Source organism: Cynocephalus volans, chromosome 1 (assembly GCF_027409185.1).
Source record: "Cynocephalus volans isolate mCynVol1 chromosome 1, mCynVol1.pri, whole genome shotgun sequence".
Taxonomy (NCBI): domain Eukaryota; kingdom Metazoa; phylum Chordata; class Mammalia; order Dermoptera; family Cynocephalidae; genus Cynocephalus; species Cynocephalus volans.
Genome location: NC_084460.1, coordinates 59,927,237 through 59,953,000, shown reverse-complemented (window position 1 = coordinate 59,953,000; position 25,764 = coordinate 59,927,237). Strand labels below are relative to the sequence as shown.

At 50.0% G+C, this 25,764-nt stretch overlaps 1 protein-coding gene across 1 annotated transcript; it reads left to right on the top strand.

The window, feature by feature from the left end:
* Nucleotides 1-1,103: 1,103 nt before the first annotated feature.
* Nucleotides 1,104-25,764, top strand: WDR4 (WD repeat domain 4). The gene is made up of 11 exons (XM_063092483.1): nt 1,104-1,243; nt 3,375-3,440; nt 4,124-4,267; nt 12,000-12,156; nt 12,837-12,949; nt 15,256-15,316; nt 18,877-18,975; nt 19,905-19,969; nt 20,605-20,788; nt 21,401-21,470; nt 23,407-25,764. Exons 1-11 carry the CDS (start codon nt 1,155-1,157, stop codon nt 23,589-23,591), a joined length of 1,233 nt encoding a protein of 410 aa, XP_062948553.1. The 5' UTR covers nt 1,104-1,154; the 3' UTR covers nt 23,592-25,764.

Sequence of the window (25,764 nt, the reverse complement as noted above, 5' to 3'; positions counted from 1 at the left end):
CACGTTAAAGAAGAGAAAGGCTTGTTTTAAAAAGACCAGTGGGAGTGGCTTCTGGGGTTTGGAGAGCACTTGAATCAGATTCATGAGAAACCCAACAAAGTTTTATTGAACAAAGCAGTTGCATTGAACAAAGCAGTTGTATTAAACAAAGCACTACCAGTTGGTATAAAGTGAACTAGAGTTTAAAGTGAAAAAGGCCTCTGGGCCCCCAATTTGCTAAGGGCAGGTTAGAAAGTTGCTTAAAGGGCACATTCTTCAAAATGGCCAAGGAAGTGCTGGAAAAGGACAGACACCCAAGAGGGCAGAGGCAAGGGTTGTGTTGAGACACAGCCTGGAGAGATGCTCCCAGTAAGCAGAACTCAAGCCTAGTCAGGGAATACTTCCTGCTCCTGTGGGACCTGACAATGTCTTCCCAGTGGATTTCAGAATTGCTATGGGCCAGTGATCACTGTGTCTCCCATTCTTCCCTTTTTCACGTAGAGGTATTTGTTGTGGTTATCCTTCCTCATTTCACCATGTTGGGTGTGTGGGGCAGACAATTTATCTTTTTAGTTTGTAGGTCTCTGGATCAAGAGAAGCTGCATTGAAGGAGCCACATCCAACACAGGACAGCCCATGAGATCCTGGGCTTTGAGCCCGAGGCCAGGACTGGATGAGAAGTTTGGGAATCTTGGGCAGAACAATGGAAAACAACCACAGTTTAGGCTCACTTCCAGCGACCTTAGTCGGACCCCACCTGAGACTATATCCTGGATCTTGATATTAACTCAAACGCATTCATTTCTTGAAGGATTACTAAACACCAAGGAGGTAACAGGCTCTGTCCAAGTCGCGCCAAATACAGCGGGGAAAAGAGTCAGCACCGACCCTATTCAGGCAGGAAGAGAAGATGAGCATTAGGCCGGCACTTACCATGCGTGTGGTGCATTCCACCGCATAAACTGGCTGAGCGACTGAGGCTGAGCCACTGATACGTACCCAGTTGGACCCGAGGATTAAGCGAGACATCACCTTCTACGCATGCTCACGGCCGTCTCTTCCGCAGGGCTGGGGTAACGTCACCTCGCAGCGTCTGCGCGTGACGTCACTGTCCGGCGCCAACAGGAAAAGGCGCGGAGTGAGCGCATGTGGGTGGCCGCGTGACGGTAGGGCGTATGGCGAGTTCCGTGGGGCTGGCGTTGTGCGGACAGGTGCTGGTGGTGCGGGGCGGCAGCCGCTTCCTGGCCACCTCCACTGCGAGCAGGTGAGGGGGCCCTGGAACGGGGAGTCCTGGCTGCGGGCGCGTGTCGGGCTCTGGCGATCCCGATTCTCCAACACCGTTGTGGTTGCTCCCGCTCTGGGGTGACGTGGGGAGCTCCGCCGCCGCCTCGACTGGCCGCGTGTCCCCGGGCGTGGAGCGGCCGCTTTCGGCGCCGCTTTCCCAGGCTCCATCCCCGACCGCTGCGCGCCCCTCGCCACCTTCTTCGGGCCCCGCGCCCGCGATGGCGGGTGAGCAGCTCCATCTGCCCGGTCAGCGTCGGGACATTTCCGGACTCTGCGGCGGCTGCGCCGGGACCGGGTTGGCTGGGTCACGTGGGGCGACGATGGCAACACTGCGGGGCCCCGGGGGCGCCGGGCAGACCCTCTCTGGAGCAAGCCGGGCCTCCCTGTGAGAGGGGCTTACTCGGCGGACTCGCTGATTCCCAGCGCACTCCCTCTTGCCGCCTCCTTGCGGTAGTGCCCGCATCCACAGACCCCACCCTAACTGCTGCTCAGGGTTTGGGGTGCACCGAGAGCCCACAGCGGGCACATCCCTGGTGGCGCTTCACATGGCTCTGCTTTTGCTTTCTGCAATTTCGTTCTCTTCCCTTAGCATATCCCCAAGTGCTTGGACAAAGCCCAGGATTTTTAAATCAGTAAATGTTTGTTGATCGAAAAGTCTCGACCCAGGAACCTTGGGGTTATTAATAGTGTTCAGTTTTGGCCCCTTGTTTCCTTTCCCAGGGTGATTTTTGTTCTTTCATACTTGGAACGGAAGATGTGTCTATCAAACGTACTCTGTACTGTTCGACGTTTAGTTTCACAAAGCCAAGTCGTTGTTAAGTTTATTTTTATTCTTTGGGTTTTTTTTTTTTTTTCATTTTATGAAATTTATTTCTTCTTATTTGACATATTATTTATGGAGTACATTGTGATATTTGGGTACATGTGTGCAATGTGCAATGATCAAATAAGGGTAATTAGCATATCCATCACCTTAGACGTTAGGCATTTATTTGTGTTAGGATCATTCAAAATCTTCTACTAGCTATTGGAAATTGTACAATAAATTGTTAGCTGTAGTTTCTTACAGTGCAATAGAACACCGGAACTGCTTCTTCCTGTTTAGCTGCAATTTTGTATCCGTAGACCACCCTCTTCCCTCTCCCCGCTCCTCCCTGCTCTTAGCAGTCTCTAGTAACTGCTGTTCTACCCCATACTTCGATGAGATCAACTTTTTTAGCTTTCACATATGAGTGAGAACTTGTGGTATTTCTCTTTCTGTGCCTGGCTTATTTCACTTGACATAATTTTGTCCAAGCTCATCTATGTTGCCACAAATGGCAGAGTTTCATTCTTTTTAGATCTCATAAAAAATGTACTCACAAACCTGTCATGTATCCCAGATTATTTTTTTTAGAGACTTCCAGTCTCTAATATATGCCCCAGTGAGCCATGGGTATATTAGACAGAATCTGCTTGCTTTGACGAAATCTAGTGACTGGCAAAGTTTCTGACTTGGAAGACCACTTCTCTGTCTACACTACAATGTTCCATGCGAAAAGTGTTTGGGTGCCATCACGTTAAAAGATGTAAATATGTAAAAGATAAGTTCATGTGCCAGGGATAGGATAAATGGAAGAGATCTTAGAGTGTGGTAGGGAAGATAGGTGATTTGCCTATATTGGTAAGTGCTTGGGGGTCATGGGAGCCTTTTTGGGTAGGTGAGACGTTTTTCTAAATAAGTAATGGCTGTTTTAAATTTTGGTGCAGAATCGCACTGAAAACTCAACAATATCACAACATAGTTTTTCTTATAACCATGTTGTATTATTTTCTTTCTAGTGCCTGAAAGAATAGTACATGAATTCCTGAGGAGTTTTTTCCTTCACTTATTTTATGAAACTGATTTTTTTTTTTTGGACAGAACCTTGCCTGTCGTGTATGATATATCCAAATAGAAGATTAAGCAAATAAAGCCTTTTAACTGTTCCCTGAAGCACCTAGACAATTTTCTTGTCATGGATGAGACCCTTAATTTATGAGTATGCAAATATGTTTTGTTCCTGGGTGGGAAAAAAATCAGCATTTTTGTTAAAGTGCTCCTTTAAAGTCATTGTGTTATTTCTCTTTAGTGATGATGACAGCCTCTTCGTATATGATTGCAGTACTGCAGAAAAGAAGTCACAAGAAAATAAAGGGTAAGATGATGAGGAAGCTTCTTCATGGCCTGATTAGTGATTTGAATAATGGGACCAGATAGCCTAAGAAATAACCTGTTGACTTACTTGCTGAGTTCTTAATTCCTATCACTCAGCTCTGTGGATTAACTAAGTATCAAATCATGAAAGAAACGTGAAAGTAGCTTTCAAATTGGGCATTAAGAATATTAGGACTTTCTGTCAGTAATTAAGTATATTATTGGCTCCTTGAAATAATGGTAAACATTTAAAATGCATTATAGGCAGGTTAGGAAATTAACTCTAGCTAATTGAAAGATAAGAAAAGCAGAGTGTGTGATTGTTTTTATGGTATATAATTAATCTTGTGGCTCAGTTCATTTTACTATTATTATTTTTAATATGATTTAGTTCCTGCCTCTACCTTAACTTAGTTAGTCCATGTCCATGAGGGAGTGGGCTCAGCTCTTTGGATTCTGGCTTGTGTGCTGAGAGATTTTCTGTTTAGTTATACTTCACTCTTGTAAAATTATAGCTATTTTGGACCTCTCCCTGTTTCCTTAATATATCTTTATATTCTGGCTACTTGAACCTCTTAATATTTTCTCCCTCCACCCATGTTATAAATTAACAAGGCTGGTGATCAAGGAGGGCAGCCTTATTTACCCAGCTAAGGCCTAACGTTTTCCTCCTCTCTTTCTCAGGGAGGACGGACAGCCCTTGGACAAGGGGACTGACACGATTCTGGCATCCACCTTCTCCAAGTCTGGCAGCTATTTTGCTTTAACCGATGACAGTAAGCGTCTGATTCTTTTCCGTACAAAACCATGGCAATGTCTGAGTGTCAGGTATGAAATGCTAACGTTGAATACTTAAGATGTTGTTTGCACAACTTGTACTTGCATGCTGGTAGCAGTAGTGACAGTATCAGTAGCAATAAGCTACTAACACGGAGCCCTGGTTCTGTGCCAGATGCTGTTTTCAGTACTTCACCTGTGTTCACTGACTGATTGCTCATAACAGCCCTGTGAGGGTGGTGGGGGAATTGTTCTCTCACATTTGGTGGCAAGGAGGCAGCTAGTCTCAGGTTGGGCAGCTCCGAAAGGCAGGGGCCTACAGACGGTCACTTGGGCTCCAGTGGTGGTGGCCCTGGCCACTGTGCCATGCTGCCTTACAACAGTGCAGCCTGAGATGAGCAGAGACAGGCTGTCGACTGGCACTGTACACACATCAAGCATGGTGCGTAAGTTAGGTGCCTGTGCCACATTTTAAGCCAGGTGCATTCAGTGCACTTCTAAGTATCTGAAGAGCAGATGGGAGTTCTGTGTGGACAGCGTCAGTGATTCAGCAAGGACATGTATGCCATGGGGCCTCGCTTCTCCCTCTCACCCAGCAAAGCCATGTAAATGTTCTTCTGCCTTACTTAGTCCAGTTCTGAAGTGTCCTCCATCACATTCTAAAAGGGAGGGAACCCTGCCGTTTTATGAATCTTTGTGTCCCAAGCCACCATCTTTTCTCACTGCCACCGCATCCTTGTGAGAGCAGGTGGTGATGCTGTGGTAAAGGTGCTGGGCAGATTTTGTCAGCTCCAACAGCCTCCAGATAGGCATGTTCTCTGTTTCTTTAACAGGGCCAGGGCTAGGATCATTCTGGTTGTTCTGTGACATGGATAAAAACACATGGAGCAGAGTCAGCCCCAGGCCCCTCTGCCTGCTTGAAGCTACATGGTTTAAGTGTCCCTTGATAATCAGAGATAAACATGCAGGGTATGGTGTTTGGACTACTAAGGTCGAGGAATTTCCCTTTGTAGCTGGCTCACACCCTTATTGGGTCCAGCTAAGCTTTTAGATTTTTGTCTCATCTTAGTCTTTAAGAGTAAGAAGCCAAATTCGAGGTGGCATCAAAAGCAAGGAACAGCCACTCTGTTCTCTGTTCTTTTAAAAATGAAGCCCTAACAAAGTGCTTCGTTTTCATTATATTTGTGTCTTTGTGTATCAGATAGCTAGTAGATGCACGTGATTTAAAACTTAAAACACAGCAAAATTGAAAGGAGATGCAGTGACATGCAGTCTCCTTCCACAGCCACCCTCCAGTTTCTTCCCCTGGGTGGTGACACCTTACTGATAGGAAAATGACTTTTGAACATGTTGCCTTGAGTCCGAGGTAAAATTGGTAATAAATTGCTGCTTCCAGCTGACTGCTGTGAGTTCACATCACCCTTATCTTGAGAAGTCTATAAACACTGTTCTCCTGCCAAAACAGCCAAAATGTCAGTAAATCATTTAGAGTGTAGAAGATATGAAGTGTCTAAGGATTCAGGGTGGATGCTGCCAGGTGACCTTGAAGTTTCTGACCCCAAGCCTCTCCCAGTGGTATACCTACAGGTGTCAGGGGCTTTCTAGTTGGCTGGCCTTGGCTTTGAGTTTCTTGGACAACCTGTGGGAAGCAGGGAGAGACATGTTTACAGGAGGCAAGGCAGGGGTGGGGTTTTTACCTCTCGGTGATAATAGAAGATGCCACAGATTAGGGGGGTTAACAAAAAATTAATTTTTTCACAGTTCTAGAGGCTGGAAGTCCAAGATCAAAGTGTTGGCAGAGTTGTTTTCCTCTGAGGCCTGTTGCCTTGGCCTGTAAATGCCATCTTCTTGCCATATCCTCACATGGTGGTCCCTGTGTGTGTGTCTATGTTCAAATCACTTCTTATGAGGTCACCAGCCAGATTGGACTAGGGTCCACCCATATAACCTTTGTATCACTTCTGTAAAGATCCTATTCAAATACAGTCACATTCTGTTAAGGGCAAGGCTTCAGTATACAAGTTTTGGGGGTCGCATTCTTGACTTCCTGAGACTGCTAAATTTATCTGTGGAGAGCTTCCATAGCTCATATCAGATTCTCAAAGAGGACTTTGGCACCAAAAAAGTAAAAATAAAGGAATGTGATGATAATTCTTTTGCTGAAGTAAAGGCTTTGGCTGAGCTCTGACAAGGACCCACGTGTGTAGGAGCCACCTGGGTATCTTGTGAAACTGCAGACTTTGATCGGTCCGGCTGTGCACTCTGTGGTTTTTACAGGTTCCCAAGTGACCCCAGCGCTGCTGGACTGTGGACTGCACTGTGAGCAGCACCATGTGACCAAGCTGAGCTGCTCCTGCCATTGATCTAGTGACTTTGCTGCAGACCTCCTGGCTTGGCAAGGACACTTGAGCAGTGATCAGAAGACTCAGGGATGTTTGGCCTGGGAAGGGGAGATCTAGGTGTCAACTAGGACTAAAGGGTTATGTTGGAAGGAGAATTAAACTTAGGCTGTTGTAGCTACTTAAGGCACATTTGGCACCCATGGGTAGAAAGAAAGGGAGGTAGATGTGAGTACAGATTGTAGATTTTGTGAAGAGTTCGAATCAAGAGAGGTATGTGGCTGTATGCAATTCCATTGTGTGGATCTACAATGATTTTCTTAACTATCCTTCTATTGATGGACATTTTTCACTCACATTTTGCTTGTCTTGCTATTTCAAAAAGGGCCTCAATGAATACTCATACACGGATATAATATTTCCCATTTGTGAGTAAATCTGTAGGAGAAATTCCCCAAAATGAATTACTGGGTCAAAAGGTATGTGCCTTTGTAATTTAGATGGATAATCCCACATTGCCTTCCAAAGGGGTTATATCTGTCTGCCTTCGAGAGTTTGAGTGCCTCTTTTTCCTGCCATGTGCAACACAGGGTATTTTCAAAATGTGTAATTTAGATGATGTGTTAGAAGAAAAATGGTATATTATATAATTATTATTTTGTGGCAGGGTAATTTTTTATATACTTTAGAATCATTTATATTTTGTGAATTTTCTCTATATCCTTTGTTTTAACATTGGGGTGATTCCTTTTTTTACTGATTTATAGGAGCTCTTTATCAGGAAACTTACTTGTTTGAAATGAGTCCCTCTACAGAAGGTTCATTTTTCACATGGTCTCTCAGTAATCCAGGTGTGTAAAGTGAGATACACTGATAACCACCGAGACATTGGACAAGCATTTCCCAGTATGCTCAGCTGGCAAACTTTTCAGAGGCCTGGGGTCAGGAACTGACGGAGATCTGTAATTCCTGTGCTGACATAGTGGTTAGAGCCCTTTGCAGGATCTCATCCAGGTTTCTCTCTCAGCAGTGGTAAGGTGGTAGATCATGGAACTCAAGAACAAGTTCTTAGTTCTATCTGGTTCCCTGTAGTACAGTCTGGTGTGTCACCATGTTAATTTTTCCATTTTTCTCCTTCGATTTTGGTTCATACAGAAAACTATAAACCACAGAAAAGTACAGAGTGAAGAGAAAAAAAAAGATCCTTAATCTCACCCTCTGTAGATATTTCTCGTGAATGAAATCCACGGTGTCTGCCTTTCCAGTTTTTCTCTGCAGATACAGTATTGGTCCATGTTACTTTGTAGCGTTCAGCACCGTGCTGGCTTGTGGCCTGTTTTCCCCACATAGCAGCAGTCTGTCCTGGATGTTGTGTCATTTCCTGCTGTCAGACAGCTAGGTTGTTCCCACTATTCCACTGTTAAAATGACAGTTTCCTCACACCTCTTTCTGCCTTTTCTACCTCTGGAAATTTGAGTCAGAAGGTGTGGCTTTGAGGGAGTAGGTCACCAATCTGTTCTCATTTCTGATACCAGCTGCAAGTTTTGGGGTCCCCAAAGCCACCCTTAGGTTCATTAACTCACAAGAAGGACTCAGAGAACTTGCTGGAAGCTGCTCTTAGGGTTACTGTTTCCTGCAGTGAAAGGATACAGATGACATCGGCTGAAGGAAGGGACGCATGGGGCAGTGTCCAGGGAAGTTCCAAATATGCAGTGTCCAGCTGTCCTCTCCCTGTGGAGGGGTGGACAGTGTCACTTTCCTGGCATTGGTGTGTGACACGCCCCCCCTCCCCCAAGCTCATCCAAGCCCTGGTATCCAGAGTGTGTTCATCATGTACTGTCTGGATGGCTGATCTTTAGTCCCCAGCCCCTGAAAAGATAGAGTGGGTGCCACAGGCCCGTACCCAGAATCACATCATAGGCTGTCCAGCGGGGCAGGTAAAGACCTGATAAAACTCCAGGGTGGGCATTAGCAAAGAACAGTGGTTGGCACCTGGCAGTTTTTCCCTTTAATTATATGTTTGCTCTTGGCTTTTAAATTGATGCCAATGAAATGACTTTTTGTAGGAAACATTTGCTTTAGGTGGTGTGGAAAACATAATGTGGTTTGATGCAGTCAGGATAGCAGATTACAAAACCCAAAGTCTCTGAGGTGTGGCTTGCAGGAGGCACAAGCTGCTGGTCTGGGGGCTGTCTGGGGGCCAGCATTACTCCCATGCTTTGGTTCTGCCACCTTTGAGCTGGGGCCAGATCCTGAGCTCTGTCTAGCGTGCTGCTGCTTTCAGACTTAACATTGGAGGGTTTTAGGCACATCCAAGATGGAAGTTGTGGTGACATAGATTCTTCTCCAGGTAGCAGTTTAAAATGACAAAGGGCAGGAGGACTTGTGACCTGGGTAGGTCCAGAGGCTCTCTCCTTGCATGTGGAGCCAGGTCAGGTTTTCTGAACCAAAGGTGAGGACATGGGGTGACAGGATGATACTTTTAGTTTTGACATGTGCATTTATGAATGAGAAATCTGACATGTGAAATCACACCATTTCAGAAAACGCCTGTATTAGAATAATAACAGCACATGTAAAAGGCAGAGCCCCCAGCAGTCAGATCAGTGTTTGCCCGGCCTGCTGGTGCCTGGGGTTGGAGAGGAGGAGTCTGGCTGCTGGAAACATGAGGTTGGGGGAGCTTGGGCTGGAGCAGGCATTGTCACTTGGTACCCTCAGTGCCCTGGCAGGGCCTGATCAGGGCAGTTCTGGGGAAGTGGGCTCGGGCAGTGCCTGCTTAGTCTGGGGATTTCAGGGCTCAGCTCTTCCACTCACTGGCAGAGGGGAGAGGGCCTGCAGGATGAGCTCTCGGTTGCTCTCTCCTGCGGGGGCTCTGGGCCAAGACCCCAGAAACTCTGTGGAGGGAAGGAGAAGTGCTGAGGCCTGAGACCCCACAGAGCCCACTGCCTCAGCTCCCTGGATGCCTCCTGCTGGAGTGACACACAGCCTGTTGACTGACTGTGCCATTCTGTGACCTGACTCCCTCGGACCCTAACCCCTAAGCCTGCTTCACACACAGTTGAGCTCCATCCTGGGATCAGTGCCAGGACACGTTTAGCCTGAGAGGCTTGAAGGCCCCCAGCTGGCACAAGACGAAGGCACGAGATGAGGAATGCGCTTCTGCGCAGAGCTGGGTAGGTGCAGTGCAGGGAGGGCTCAGCTGTGCTACCCAGGGTGGATGAGATCCTTGGAACCCTGTGTCGCCACTTGGTGGTTTGTCTTGGGCTGCTCCTGTGGATGCTATGGCTGTGTTGGCTGCAGCTGCTTATTGAACCCATTAGACCACGGTGCTGTGTTGCTGGTGCAGCATGCACCGTTTGTTTAAATTGCAGCATGCTGTGAGAATTTTGACTAATCTTGCCCCAGAGCCTAATTCTCTTTCTTTTGTCATTGTCTTCTCCATATTTATCACATTATGCCTCCCTTCCATGGCGCCAGTACTGCCAAGTGGGGGAGGGGGAGGTGTTGGAATTGTCTCAGCTGCCAGGGAGGCTGGCAGCAGGGGACTAGGGTGCAGACCTTTCTTCTTCTGTCCTTGTAAAGCTACACAACTACACCAGTTGTCGGGCTGAGGCAATAGCTATGATAATTGTATAGCTAGGGCAAATCATAACTAAAGCTGAAATATTTCCCTTTTTTTTTTTTTTTTTTTTTTTTTTTTGTCATTTTTGTGACCGGCCGCACCGTGCTCAGCCAGTGAGTGCACCGGCCATCCTTACATAGGATCTGAACCCGCAGCAGAAGCACTGCTGCGCTCCCAGCGCCACACTCTCCCAAGTGCGCCATGGGGTCGGCCCAAATATTTCCTTATTTTACTTATACTAAGTTTCCATTTGTATTGTCAGGGCTAGGGCTCAGACCCTCCAAACCCATTGTACAGACTGGGTCACCAGACCCCTCACATGCAGGTCCACACTAGGTAACTAGGAGAGATCCTGGGAGCCATTGGCAGATAACATGAGCTCAGTCCACAGCAATGGCAGCAGCATCTCAGCGGGTCCCGGAGGCACTGGCAGCAGCAGCCTCCAGCAGCACTAGCGGCCTCCCCATGACCCCCTCTCCCCCGCTGGGAGTGGGGGGCGGCCACCGTGGATCAGAGCTGCTTGTACTTTATACTTAAGTCCATAACCCAGGACACCTGGGTGCACATGTGCAATTACCTTAGACCAAGGAACACCTGGGTGCACGTGCATATTTACATCAAAAACTCGGCAAGATTCTGAACATCTGAGGGGCCCTGACCATTTTCCTATATTTTCCCAGAAGTCCTTTTGTGCCTCACTCCTGAGGGACATGCAGGGCTCCTGTTTGGTCCCTGTGTTGGGGACAAAGTTCCTTAAGCTTCAGTCTCCGTTCCAGGCTGTCCTCCGGCATTCCAGCTGCAGGGAGCCAGGTGCCCTGTGTCTGCAGCTTGGATATTAGGTGTGAAAGGAAAGCCCAGGCTGCTCTTCTGTGAGGAGGCAGTAAATGTAAATTTTTGTGTTTGTAAAGCAATGTTATAGCTTGTGTCTATGTAAAATAAAACAGATACCTTGCCCTATGGAGAGAATACTTATTATCTTCCTACTTTGACTATTTTGGACTTTTGGTGGATACAGGGATCTGAACCCTTGACCCTGATTGATATTACAACACCATGCTCTAACCAACTGAGCTAGCGGCCAGCCCTGTCTTGCTACTTTGAAGAGATCCCAGTAGAAATGAAGTGAAGAATGATAACGGGGAAGTACCATAAACCCTAACCCCTGGTTAAGGGGGTGGAGTGAAACGTTAACTTTATTTTTTACAAGCCAACTTGCCAGTATGAGGAATCCTGTGACCCCGGATTGAGGGTTGAGTTTATGAGTACGGTAATGATCTGCTAATGCTAGTGAAGAGCGAGATGGGACTCAGAGCTCATAGCTCTGTGTGGTGCCTGCCATGTGGCACGTTACCCTCCTGTTTTCGCTGCGACTAGTGTGGGGCCTAGACCAGCGCCAAGACGCAGGGGCCGGCTCTTCCACCCGCAGGGGCGTGGCAGCTGGCAGTGCCCATAGGGTTCCTGGGCCCGTGCAGCAGAGCAGGCCATGGGTGGAGCAGGCCAGGCAGTCCTGCTGGGTGGGAGAAACATGCAGTGAGGTCAAGAGGATTTTATCCACTCGTGTATTTACCCTCCCATGTATCCACCACCCATCTCCTTCCATTAGGAGCAATTTTTTTAAAAGAAAACTGTGTAAGTAGAAGTTGTCTAAGGCATTGGCTTTCAGTTCTTTCTTGCTTCATTTTCCTGGCACCATCTTCGGTAGCTGGAAAAGCGAGCACATGGCAAGGCCCTGCCATGTGCCACAGGACACATAGTCAGACAGTCTGTCGGAGGACCCCGTGCCACTGTGGAAACTAACCTGTGCGTCTCTCTGGCCTTCCAGGACTGTGGTGAGGAGGTGTACGGCCCTGACCTTCACAGCTTCTGAGGAGAAGGTCTTGGTAGCCGACAAGTCTGGAGACGTCTACTCCTTCTCGGTGTTGGATCCACACGGATGTGGCAGACTTGAACTTGGGCACCTGTCTATGTTGTTAGATGTGGTATGTGGGGAATGGGCTGAATTAATGTCTACTCCAGGCCAGGTCAGGTGGGGCAGAGGCAGGAGAGTCTGACAGAGGAGAGGGGCTGGGCCTGTGTACCCCGAGCACCTGAAGAGGAGGGAGGGACTTTCCTGTAGCAGAGACAGCCCTCTGCAGTCCGGGGTGGTAGAGCTGGGATCAGACCCACACAGGGACAGGCAGGAACAGTGGAGGAGGGATGTGAAGGACCCTCACCAGGACTGGGGGATATGTGAGAGAGGAAGGAGAGGAGGTGACTCAGGGGTACTGGAGACAGGAGGGGTGCGGCAGGCATGGGACAGACGGAAAGAAGAAGTTGGGTCTGGATGTGCCAGGGGCAAGCGGATGTCCAGATGTGGCTCTGACCTGCCATGGGATCCCACATAGAGCTGAGGAATGAGGGCTGGGGGTAGCCCTGGGACCAACCAGAGAAGGAGGAGGTGGCCAGCAATTAGACTGCAGAAAAAGGAGGGAAGGCGCCTACACTGGCCTGTCCCCGGGGGCCTTGTTTTTCTGGCTCTTGGGCTGCAGGTGCCCTTTGGGAAGCCTTCTGCAGCGGCTTCTGTGAGGGACTGGGTACTGGAGAAGATCCAGGCGTTTCTGTGGTGCCATGTGAGCAGGTAAGTGAGCAGCTCCACTTTTCTGACCCCCTTGTGATGCAGGCTGTGAGTCCCGATGACCGCTTCGTCCTCACTGCCGACCGGGATGAGAAGATCCGGGTGAGCTGGGCCACAGCGCCATACAACATCGAGTCCTTCTGCCTGGGGCACACGGAGTGAGTCTTTCTGCCTGGGGCACCTCTCCGTGTCCCCTCCCCAGCTAAGAGAAGCTCAGGTTTAAAACAGTAAAGGTGGAGCTGTGGGGCCAGGGAGCTACTGGTAGATGGCCAGGTACCTCCTTGTCACCTAGAGCTGCTTAGAAACCCCTTTCCTAAAGGGACCTGGTTCTTTTGCTAGCCCTGTGTCAGCTTGCATCTCTGTGTGCTGCCCCACCATCGCAGCCCCACTCAAGCCAGGCCAGAGCCACGTGCCTGGGCACTATGTGCAGACCATTGGTTTGCCACCTACAGACGTCCAGTGTACAGAAAGTGTGAGACAGGAGCGACTTGGGGCCCCTTCACATCTGTTATCCCAGGCTGGCCTTGTGATGAGTGCTTGTTTCTGGAAAACTCCTGCTTTCTCAGTGTAGAGACTTCTGATCACTTTCCAGCAGTTGTTAGCCATCAGTAGGTGGGTGTGCTGGGGGATGAGCATTAGGCTCTGAATCCAGGTATTTGTCTACGTTGTGATCTCTGTCTTCTGACAAGTGAGCTCTCTTTTAGGAACTGAATTTTGATTTATTTGGGAGGCATTTCTGGAGAACATTGCTCTTCCAAAGCAAAAGGCTAATTTCACTGTGCACAAAGGAAAAGCAGTTGGTTTAATTAGCTGAAATGTTTTTAAATATGTCGTTTGAGGCAGTAGAAGAAATTGGTGGGGTTTGTTTCAATTCTGAGATTGCTCCTTTTTTCTTGGTTTTGAATGGAAAAATGCAAAAATGACCTTTAAGAAGGTCAGTGGTCACTCAGTCTGTAACTTGTGCTAGCTTAGTTCTTTAGTAATCCATCTCCAGACCTCTTGTGACTTGCATGCCCCAGCCTGCTCCCTGCTGTTGTGTCTCGCTGGGGTCTGCTCTGTCCCTGACTCCACCAGGCACACAGTCCTGTCTCAGGGCCTTGGCACGTGCTGTTTCTGCTGATGGGAGTGCCCTTCCCCACACAGCTCCTTGCCCTCCTGCACCTCCTCAGCCTTCTGCTGTTGCCACTTGTCTCCTCAGGGGCTTCCCCGACCCCCTGTAGGGAAATACCCCATCCCTTGGATATTTTGAGTTAAGTAAAAACGTAGCATTAGAACTAATTTCACCTGTTTCTATTTACTTTTTTTAAACATGGCAGTTAGCAAACTTAAATCAACATCTGTGGCTCCCATTTGTGGCTCATGTTGTGTTTCTGTTGGATGGTGCTGCTCTGGGCCCTGGGCTGAGGTTTGAATGTCCGCATATTACCTGTCTCCTGGTCGTTTCTGTGCACAGCTGACGCCAGCCCTCTGCTCAATGCCTGGCATGTAGTAGGTGCTCAGTCGATATTTCAGTGTTTGGCTAAATGAAGAACAATTGGTTTTAAACGTTTTGTTCCACACCTGTGGCAATTGTGATTTCCATCCTTCCCTGTTGAGAACTTTGAGGCAATGTGTGCCCTCTGTAGTGAACATGCTGTGCCTGTTCTGGCACTTGGAGTTCGTTTTCTCCTTTTGAAGGACCTGAGGTTAGAACTCCAACACCTTCATGGAAGGCAGCCCTTGGTGAGTGGGGTGGGTGCAGCCAAGTCAGGTGGCATGAGCAGAGGCCGTGACACTGGTGGAGGTGAAGGAGCCGCACAGGCCACCCCGTGCTCTTGATGGGTTTCCAGAAAGAGCCAGCTGCTCGGGATCAGCTGGGGAGAGTGGCTGTGACTCTGTGTCGTATGCTGTTGTGGGCCGAGCCCTGGGTGGGTACTGGGCTTGGTTCAGCAGAAACAGGTCTCCGGCTGGGCCACTCATGGTCCTGATCTCTAGGTGTGTTGTTGAGGGACGATCAGGGATTTGACCTCACTCAGCCAGTCGGTTTGGCTGCCTTCTTTCTCCATCTTCTGAGTCTCACCTGAGGGTCCCGTTGTCACCGGCCTTCAGTGCCAGTGTCTTAGGTAAAGGTGGGCGCTCAGGAGCCTGTTGAGGTGCCACTGAGCAGAGCATCTGGAGGGTCACAGGCACTCTTGGGTCTTTCTGGCAGGCCTGGCTGAGGAGCTCATCTGGGCTGGTTGTCGTGTTATTGGGGACATGACAGGGCGTGTTGCCCTAATTCGGCTTGCTCCCATCCGGGAGGCCGTCACCTGGTTAGACCTGGTACCCTTTCTGTGCTGGCTGGTTTTGGTGGAGGTCAGTTTTGTCGGGGAGCAGAAGGCTTCTCTTCTGAGATGAATGCCCCCCTCCCTGGTCCCCATGACTGCGCGGGTGTCTTAGCAGGGAGGCAGAAGCAGCTGACCCCATGCTTCTCGTCTCGCTGTAGGTTTGTGAGCCGCATCTTTGTGGTGCCCAGTCATCCTGAGCTGCTTCTGTCCTCCTCCGGGGTAAGTGCTCCACTCAGCCATGGCTCCCTCAGGATTCCTTCCAGCAGTGCCCGGCCTGCCACAGAGGCCGGGTCACCGCAGAGTGCTGCTTTCGTTCCACTGTGGGTGGGAAGCCTGAGGGCCCTTTGCAGCAGCGGCCGTCCACTGGGTGGTGCTTGTTTTCCAAATCTTGGAGCTGCCTGTCACTCGCTCCTGGCTGACAGTCCCTCACTCAGGGCTGCGTGTGTCTGTGGTGTGAGTGTGTGTGGGGTGTGTGTGTGATCTATGGGGTATGTGTGCATGTGCACATGTGTTGAACAGGAATGGGTATGGAAGGCGTCCGTTCAGAGGGCTGCTGTTACTCTACCATAGCATCAGGACCTCGGTTAAAAACAGTTGACAGAGAAACCTTTTCTGACTCTGAGGAGCATCCGAGGGGGATCTGGGTCTGTCACATCAGCTGCTGAGCTCAGGTCCTCCGCTATCTGGAGGGGGCACACCCTCTCAGTGGGGCGCCTGTGGATTACTGAGTGTGACTTCTGTGTCCCATCGGGGCCTGGAAGCCCTGACAGTTTAGTGACTAGAGGCATGTTCCATCCAAAGTCCACTCCTTAGAAGGATCATCACAGTGACTTTACCACAGTGAGGGTCTTGGTTCCTGGCAGGGTCCAGTTGTCCCTTTGTCACAGAAGCTTTGCCTGCACACCACCTCCTTCATCTTGCCTGCCCCCCGTGCATGTCCTCTGCAACTCCATGGCCTGGCGTGGTCTGGGTGGGAAGCCTGCTGACCCTCCTGCAGAGGGTCAGCTGCTTCCTCGGTGCCTGCAGGCATCACTTGGGCTTCTGCTCTGAGTCTCTTTACCACTTTCATTCTAACTGGTTTTCATTCTCAGTCTCCTTTTCCTGCCCTTTGAAGCAACGCACGGCCACAGGAAAAGTAAAGGGAAGAAAGTCCACATGGCCAGAGTTCCCAGAGATGGTCTGTTTTTGTCAGTTTTGTTGTACACCTTCCAGTCTTTTTCATAATAAAAAAGAAAATATTCATGTGTGTAGAAGAGGCTCCTGAAGGCCTGGCTCTCACGATTCACTCCTCTGTTTTGGCAGAGCAATTATTTAGTAGCTTTCTAAAAGGCACAAGGAGTGTCAGTGTTTGAGACTGCCTCTCTGGAAATACCTTTAGTCTATGCTCAGCACTTGGTCGTTAGTTGGGTGGAATATTATTTTTTTGGCAGCTGGCCAGCGTGGGCATCTGAGCCCTTGACCCTGGCGTTCTCAGCACTGTGCGCTACCCATTGAGCTGGCCAGCCGGGGTGAGGTGGAGAGTTGTTCCTCAGGATTTTGAAGGTGCTGCTCCTCTGTTTTCTCCAGCTGGTTTATAATTTGCTCACTTTGTGGTAAGAAGTCTGAACCATTCTGCATTCAGGCCCTTGGTGTGAGGTTCTGGGCCAGTTCTCCTCCTTGGACACTTTGAAGGGCCTTCTCTTTGCCCCAGTCTCGGTGTTGAAGCTGGTGGAGGCAGGCTCCAGAGATCAGTCAGTGGCTCTTCCCGTCCTGGGTCCTCACAGTCCTCAGTCTGGGGGCTCCTTACGTCCTTTCCTTCTGGTTCCCCATGCCTCCTGCTCACTCTTCTTGGTCTTGTGTCAGGTAGATGCGTAGCCGCTTTCTCTGATGCTCTGGTTCTTTCCTCCCCTGGTCAGTCTCTTGGGTGACTCTGATCCTGGTGCTGCTGCTTGGCAGATTGCCTCAGCTTCACTCTCCAGCCTCCCATGGAAATCCTAGTTTTATTAAAATTGTTTTTAATGCATCATTATTTTTAATTTTCAGGAGCTTTCTTGCCCTTGGGATGCTCCTCTTCAGCCTCCCGTTCCTGGGTCACGATCACAGCATCTTCTACCTCACTGAGGTAGAGCTTGTGCCTTTTCCTTCCTAGATTTTTCCTCGCCTTTTTTCTTCACTCTGTGTGTCGTCCACCTTTCTTGTGGGAGGTTTCCTAGGATGTCTGGTTATCCCACCTGCCCGTTTATGACATGGAAGGCTGGTGTCTGTGCCCAGGGTTTGGGGCCTGGAGGGCTCAGAGCAGGGTCTGAGTGTGGGCACCAGCCACTTCTTTGTGTGGGACAGTACATGTGGGCTGGTGCTCCATTTCCCTGGTCTTCAACCCTGTCTGGCAGGGTTAGCCTGTCCACCAGCTCTGGGACGGGAGTGGGGAGGGACCGCACATCTCTCCTCAGTGTGTGTCTGGCATGCCTGAGACCAGGGCATCTCTAGTTTCCTTCTCTCCAGACAGTGGACCTTTGTCTCCTGCTGGCCTGGGGTTTGGGGGCTGAGGGCAGGGGATCCCTGGCTCTGCTGGGGCAGGGATCAGGGAGGTGTGATTGCTCTTTGGAAAGACTTTGGACAGCTCCCTCTCATCACCCCTGCTTTTAGGCTGACTGGGCCCTGCCTGCTTGGGTCTTGGGTACAAACTGGCGCCTGGCAGGCTCCTCTCTGTGGCCAGTGCATTTGTTCACCTGCTTCCAGCTTCACAAGTTCCATTGACATCTGTCAGCTGTCTGTGTCCTAAAGGGTTTGTGCATTTTAAGCGTCCTTTCCTTGTTTGTAGAGAGGTTTTGGAGTAAGCAGGGAAGCCTGTAGATTTGTGTGTTGGGCTCCATGTTTATCTGCCAAATTCATGTCAGGGTGTGCTTCTGTGTGTGTTTGTTCATATGTGTACACTCATATCCTGGCCCCCAGAGGATCTGGGTATTATCTGTTGTTTACAGTTTGGAGTATCGACTTTTCACCTTTTCCTTTTGGTTATTTAAAAATATTCACAAATAATACATGGACACTGTCTCATTAGGTTGTGTCAGTATTGAGTCTTCCAGGTGTACGTGGGTCTGTGCATGTCTGTTTTTGGTACTTGATCATCCTCTGCATTAGGGGTTGTTGCCGGGATCCACGCTGGAGCGGACGAGGCTCCATCTTACCCTCAGCTGATGTGCCACTCTATAGATGGGCGGCTTCTTTCTGTTTCCCTCCACTTTAGTCAGTGCTATAATGAATTACTAAAAAAGATAACCCCCTGTTTTGTATTTATGATTATTTTCAGAGCATCAAGGCTCTTGGTACATATCTCAGTTTCCTGAAAAGTTGTACCAGTTGCCACTCGCTGGTGGCAAGTGCACCTGCCCTTTTCACCTGTGGGACAGATGTCACACTCGTTAGCCCATGTGCTTCTCCCCACGTGATCGCTGAAGTGTCTGTGCACATGTGCATGTGTATGTGTGTGTGTGCATGCAGACCTGCCCCAAGCACCGCAGGTGTGGTCTTTGACCTAGCACGTGATGTGACGGTCTGGTTGTCTTGTGTCCTTGGCCCATGTTGCTATGGTGAAGAAAACAAAATTTTCTTCCTATTTTGCATGAGCTCTTTACACAGTAATTAAGAGCAGAGAGACTTTGATTTGTAAGGGTAGCACTGGCTGTGTCACCAAGTGAACTCCCCTGACCACACCCAGCTGTCCCCTCTGTGTTACCCCCCCAGCTGGCAGAAGCCTTCCCAAGACCCCACATGTTCACCCCTTTGTGTGTTGTGTGCAGGACTGCACCCTGAGGCTCTGGGAGTACAGGAGCGGCTGCCAACTGCACTGCTGTCACCTGGACAGTCTGCCAGAGCCAGCGGAGCCTCATGGCCACAAGGTAGCTGCACACATTCAGCTCAGGGTGATTGAGTGCTTTCAGGGCGTCTCTCCAGTCACTTGGTTTGTGTGGGAAGAATTGCTTAGCCGTTGGAAACAGTTCTTTGCCGTCAATGCCAGACTTCTTCCAGATTGGGAGAAATTGCATGTTTCAAATTCTGAAGGCCTCTAGTCATGTAACTGGGAAATAATTCATATCTAGCCTTATCTGCATTCCACCATCTGATTTAGAGAAGGGCCCCTGATCCACTTGGAAGTGGACACAGTGGGATGCGAGCAAAGAGCGTGCCTCGGGCTTGTCAGCTGGGCAGAGTGACCACCTGGCATCGTCCTGTTCCTGATGTGGAACAGTCTCATGACACCCCAGAGTGATGCACTGCTCGGGCATGAGCTAAGTTTCCCGATGGGTCAGGCACATTTCTTAATGAGAACTGTGTGATGTGAGCTCTGTGCTCTGCTGGGCCGGGTGGGTCAGTACCTTTCCTCCACATGTCACGTGACTCAGACTTCTGGCAGTTTCTTTCATTTTAATATTTCCTCTGCCGGAAGCGTGGGAGCTCGCAGGCACTTGTGTCCATAACTGATAACCAATAATCACTTTCTCTTACCTTTGTCCTCTCCTCCCACCTCTCTTTGGTTTTTTTGCCAATTTTGTTAGCTTTGGAGACTCTGGAGGTAGGACCAAAGCCACTGAGAGGCTTTTGTCATCTGCCTTGGCATGTCACAGTTACTTGGAACAGGGAGGTGCCATTACCCTCCCTTCCTTCACTGATTTCTAGAACATTCTCACACTTTCTTTCCTTCCTGGGTGATATGTGGGAGCTGTGAGCATTTTTCGTTATGTTCTCATTTTTCGTTATGTTGGATGAGAATGTCTCAGCGTTGGGTCCCCGTGGGTGATGTGCATTTCAGCTCTTCTTTTCCTTCCAGCGGTTTGCCGCGTCCCGCATTGCATTCTGGCACCAGGAGAGCTATGTTGCACTTCTGTGTGACTGGTAAGCTGCAGCCCACTGCCTGCAAGCCACGGGGCGGGAAGGGTACATGGATTGTTTATTGGCCCACAGGCATGTCCTCCTACACGAAGAGGCCATCGACGGTCGCTGCTGCGTGAGCAGCATGGGTGTCCAAGTTAGCTCTCGCACTTGCTGCTTAAGCCCATTACTTAAGGGCAGCAGTGGCCTCCACCTGCAGCCCTCCAAAGTTGGTCATGCTGGAGCCACCTGAGAGTTGGTGGCACTTGCTGAGTCTGTGCTGGCTGCTGGGAAAGTGCTTGTGCCTTGCCCACTTCCCATTTTGTCCTGTTGCCTCAGCTTGTTTTGGAAGTGAGGGTGCAGGTTCAGAGAGGGTAAGAACGCTGGCCAGGCCAGAGCCCAGAGCTGCCGCAGGTGTCTCCTTACCCTTTTCCTTTGTCCTGTGTTGCTTTTAAGTTGCTTATAACATGTTACCCCAGAACTTGGGGTCTTAAAAACAAATGTGTATCATGCCCTAGTTTCTCCGGGTCAGGGATTTGGAGGGGCGCGGCTGGGTGCTTCTGGCTCAGGGTGCCTCCTGAGGTTGATACTGGCGAAGGCCGCACTGGCTCCTGGGGCTGTGCACCCAGATGCTGACTGTCTTCTGTCTTTATGGACAGTATCCCTATGGTCTACATCTTCCAGCTTGATGCCCCGAGACAGCAATTGGTGTTCAGACAGCGGCTGTCTTTCCAGCACCGAGTGTGGGACATTGCTTTTGAGGAGACACAGGGGCTGTGGGTTCTGCAGGACTGCCAGGAAGCCCCCCTTGTGTTGTGCAGGCCCGAGGGCAGCCAGTGGCAGGTAAGGCTCGGGCAGCTTCTCCTAGTCCCAGGTCTGCTGTCCCTCAGGCCTTCTTGGCCCTGCATGTCAACCCTTCAGCTTGATCACTCCCAGTCCAGAGCGGGCAGTGGCTGGAAGGCCTCGGGCTTGGGTTGGGGAAACTGGGTGCTGCCAGCGTGTCCTAAGTCTTCATGCCTATAGCAGGTCTTTTGTGGGGGGGACTGCCATAAGTGGTGTACGTCTCTGGGGCTCTCCCATGCCACGCATCTTTTTAGCGGTGAAGCTGGCACTCTGTGCATCTTGGGTGTGCGTCCTTACTGTGTCCTTGGTGTTCGCAGGCTCAGCTTGTGCCTGGGCGTGGCCAGGCACTCAGGAGAATGTGAGCCCCAGGGTGGAGGAAGGCGCAAGGGCTGTGGATTGAGCAGCATCTCAGGTCTGCCTCCCCAACACAGACACATGACAAGCTCACTCTCTCATCCCAGGCTTCTGTCGGGACAGCGTATAGGTGCTGCCTCAGCGGGTCTTCACGGAAGATTTACTGGGGTTGCCAGGCTGCCGGCCAGCCCGGGCCATGCCCAGCAGGTCTTCAGTCCTGCCTTTTTCTGATCAAGGTTTTCTATCTGTTATCTTCAGTCTGTTCCTGAGAGTGCTGTGTTAGAGGACATCTCCAACTGCCTTCGTGGGAACTGGGCCATGATGGAAGGTGAGGTCATGAGCACAGAGGGCTTCTCAGGGTACCATCCTACAGCATCCATAGAGAAAGGCAGGTTGCAGGAAGCCACATGCTGTAGGGAACTGCTGTGTAAGTAAAGACAGAGAGCGTGGGGCCTCAGGGAGGGTCATGCACACCATGGAAGGAACAGGATAATTAAAGCAGCAGCACATGAGCCCAAGAGTCAAGGCCCAGGGGTCAAGGCCAAGCAACAACATTCTACGTCTCTGCCTCCAGGGGTAGGTGTTGCAAATCCCTAGAGTGGGGCCAGCACCTGGGGGAGGGGAAGGAGGTGCCCTGCTGCTCTTGTCCAGGCTGCTAGTGTTGAGGGAGTTGGTCCTGCTGTGCGTGTGCCAGTGTGTGCGGTGTCCCCTCTGGTTGGTCAGGTCAGGGACAATCCACGGAGGGTCTTCAAGGCCTGAGTGGGTGCGTGACATCACTGTCCTAACAGGAGCACTAGGCTGAGGGAAGAGGGGCAGGTCAGCAGCACTGTTGGGCCATGTGTCCTGGCAGGGTTGAGGCCAGCTGTACCACCGTGCTGGCAGAGGTTGTTGAAATAGTAAACCTGCCCCCATGTCTGCTGGTAGAAGATGGCAGACCCTAGTCCTGCAGCTTCTGGTTGTTCCGTTGGGCTTTTAGATCCTCGAGGAGACAGTGTCTGTGGGGTCATTTATAGCCCGGCGTCAGAATCTAGGTGCCTTCATTCAAATAAAGGAGTTGTTGCTCAGAAGTCTTGCAAAGCCAAACTCCCTCCAGCTAGAAGTCGAGTTCCTTGGAGTGTGTCCAGGGTGTCCTCCTGGCTCTGCATCCCAGAATGTGTTTCCATCTTACTTTCCTTGTATGGTTGGAGGATCCAGACAGCGACAGTTGACGTCCTCTCCCTATGGTTTGGATTTGCTTTAGCAACATTTTCTGAGTGGATCTGTAACAGGGCTCTGTGTGGGGTTTCCAGTGCAGCTCTCCCGGCCCAGCCCCTGCTGTCCTCAGCAGCAGGGTTCTGGGGTTGTGGCTGGCAGTCCTGCCAAGGGTTACCTCCCAAGGGCCCACACCAAAGCCTGGCTTCTCTTTGCTAAGATGTTCTACAGATAAAACAGCCCGTTTACAGAGCAGGTAGGGGTTGGGGGTGGGGGTGCTGCTTGAATATCCCAAAAGCAGCAGAATTGCTGGAGAGGCTAGGAGGCCGTGCCAGCCGTGGGGTGGGTCATGTGCCCAGTGTAGTCGCTGGAGCTTCCTGACCAGGTGAGGCATCTCAGTGGGGCGTGGCCAGTTGTTGCCATCAGGTCTGTATCGGTATCTGTTGTTGCATAACAAATTATCCCCCATGCAACACCTTAGGACACACAGGCTGTCCTCCCACTGTGTCTGTGGGTCAGGAGTTTGGATGCTGCCTAGCAGGGTCCTACAGCTTGGTGAGGTCTCTGCAGGCTGTGGTCACCTCACGTTTCTCTGGGGTAAGGTCCACTCAGCTCACTCACCAGTTGTCGGCAGATTTCAGGACCTCGAAGCTGGTGGACTGCAGCTTCACTTGCTTGCTTGCTTGCTGGCTGTCGGCCAGAGGCCGCCGCCCCATGTCCCTGCTGTGTGGCCTCTCTGTAGGGTAGTGGCTTCTTCAGAGGAAGTGAGAGAGAGGGAGAGCATGAGAGAGTGCGCGTGAGCCCACGGTGGGGGCTGATTCTCTGTACCCTGGTTTCTAGTTACATCCCTTCACTTTTGCCATATTCTGTTAGAAGCATGTCCCAGCCAGGTGTGGATTCAGGAGGTGGTGTCACAGGAGCTGTTTCAGAGGAGCCTCCACAAGTCCACTGAGGACAGTGGGTGTCACTGAGCCATCCCCATTGAGGGAGGGCTTGTGGGAATTGTGAGTTCTGGGCCCACCAGGACCTGCGTCATCGTCCCACTGACATCCGTTCTTGTTTGCCCGTCACAGGCTCTGCTGGCACAGATGGCAACTTCAGCAGCCTCTACAAGGCCACTTTTGACAACATGGCCTCCTACTTAAAGAAGAAAGAGGAGAGAGTGCAGCACCAGCTGGAGAGGAAGCGGCAACAGAAGAGTCCCCCACCCGGGCCCAACGGGCCAGCCAAGAGGACACGGCCCAGGGAGACTCCTTGAGTTACTGATCTCAGCGGTGCTGGTGGCTTTCACAACCCCAAAACAGCAGGAGCAGTTTTTACCTGTTCCCTCCCCGCCCTGGCATTTCCCTCTCAGAAGAAAAAGGCAGTGGCAATTAGGTCCTGACCAGCTCAGTGGACAGTCTCCCGGGCTCTAGAGTGGTCTGTGTCAGCGCAGGCCTGGCATCTGTTCCCCTTTCTGTTTTGAGGGAAGCCATGCAGTACATTAGCCCAATGAATGATACTACAGATGAGAGTGGACACACCTTTAAGCACTTATCTTCATATTGGAGGAAACGTATTAACCTGCAGTAGTGGCAGTCATTGATTTTTTTTCTACAGTACCCATAATCCCATTCATGCTGGCGCAGCTTCCTCTACGGAAAGTCTGCAGGCAGACGTTTTTGCAGCAGCATGATATATGTGACTCTTCCCAGTGGTGGTCTCTGCATCCCACATGGTAGCCATTTGCCACGTGGTGCTACCAAAAATCAGAATTATATGTTCAGTGCCTCACTAGTTCTAGCCACATTTCATGTGCTCAGTATCCACACATGGCAAGTGGCTCCTATATGGGAAGCCCAGAAAAAAATGTCTGTCATTGCAGGGAGCTCTGTGGGACGGTGCTGGCACAGTAGGTGAATTTGTTTTGGATTGTGTGAGGGCGGGCCCTGGCTAGAAACCCAATTTTACAGGGACATGACTGATGATGTCATGTGTATTTATCACTTTGATTTGAACTCTGTGCACCTGCTGTGGAGCAGTAGGGGTGTCCGCCGAATTCTGATCACCAGTCAATAAAGATGGTTTTTTTGCAGCTTTCTAGAAATGTTTAGCAGCAACGTGTAGAACTAGTCTCAAAATATATTGAGCAAGATGTTTTGTTGAGTGTGCTGTTTGTGACGGAAGTGCTCGCTGCTTGATTTGGAAGGACATGTCTTTGCCGGTTAGGCTTATGCACCTGTTAGCTTATTCACTCAGTTGAGCTTTTTTTTTACCGTCTCTCCGATGATTCTGTCTCAAGCATGGGAACAACCATGTGTGTTGGTGATGACTGAGGTTTTGCTGGGGACGTGGAAACAAAATTGTGTATCAAAAGCTGGCATGCTTCAGACTTTTCATAAGTGCCTAATTTTTTTTCTAACATTGATCTGAGAACAGTGCTGCTGGTGAAATGTTCAGGCCACTCACTTGCTGAGGGTGGCAGGAGTTCCAGAGTGCATTAGGACCCCAGGGAGGAGCAGCTTCTTGACCCTCCCCCAGCTTTCTGTTACCCAACTGCCTGCATGGGAGCCAGTTACTGAAGCACAAATTTTTGCAGTAGAGGAAAAAAGGTTTATTCACAAGACCATGTGAGAAGATGGAGATTTGTATCTCAGATCATCTTGCACACGGAGGGAAGGATGGTATATTCACTGGGAAGTGGTCAGGGTGGGGTGAGGGTCTGTACAGGCTCAAGGCCTCTGCATACCTCTGAAGGTTCAGAAAACAGAGGGGTCTGGAGCAGGAATTTTTGGATATTCACACAGGCTCCCCGATGAGGTCTGTGGACTCAGCCAGCCTAGCCCAGTTTGTGTTGGACCAAGCTAACGTCAAGATCCTGAAAAACACCCTTAGGTGCACAGCCCTAACCCTAACTTCTGCACCAGAGGCATTATCTCAAGAAGGCAGATGGAAAAAAAAAGAATGAGTTAGTTATGGAATTTTACTGAAAGAACAAGTAAGTTCAACAGCTTTAACTGAAAGCCATGGTTGGAATCCTGCCTTCGTGCCGGCATTAGTCCCTCCATACTCATGTGCCCCCACCTGTCCCAGAAGTTGCTTTCATGGTTGGTTTAGACCCAGATCCACATACTGTATTTAAAGGGTTTCTCTCTCTCCACCCTCCACCTAGAACAACGCAGCCCCTGTGTTCCTTTCCTCTTGGGATCCGTGGTGATGTGGGATGTTATCCTGCTTCTCCTGATCAGCAAAGCAGTCTCTCAATTTGTCTGTTTCATCTGCTGACCTATTGTGGGAGTATGCAGCTTTCTTACCCACTTCTTTAGTCTTACTTTCTTTATCTCTTATTTTCCATTCATTCTTAATTGTCTATATGTTTTACTTTTGGGGACATTCCGTGGACTTTGTTCTACCTCTTTTATTGATTAAAAAATTTTGGTTATAGTTCTTAA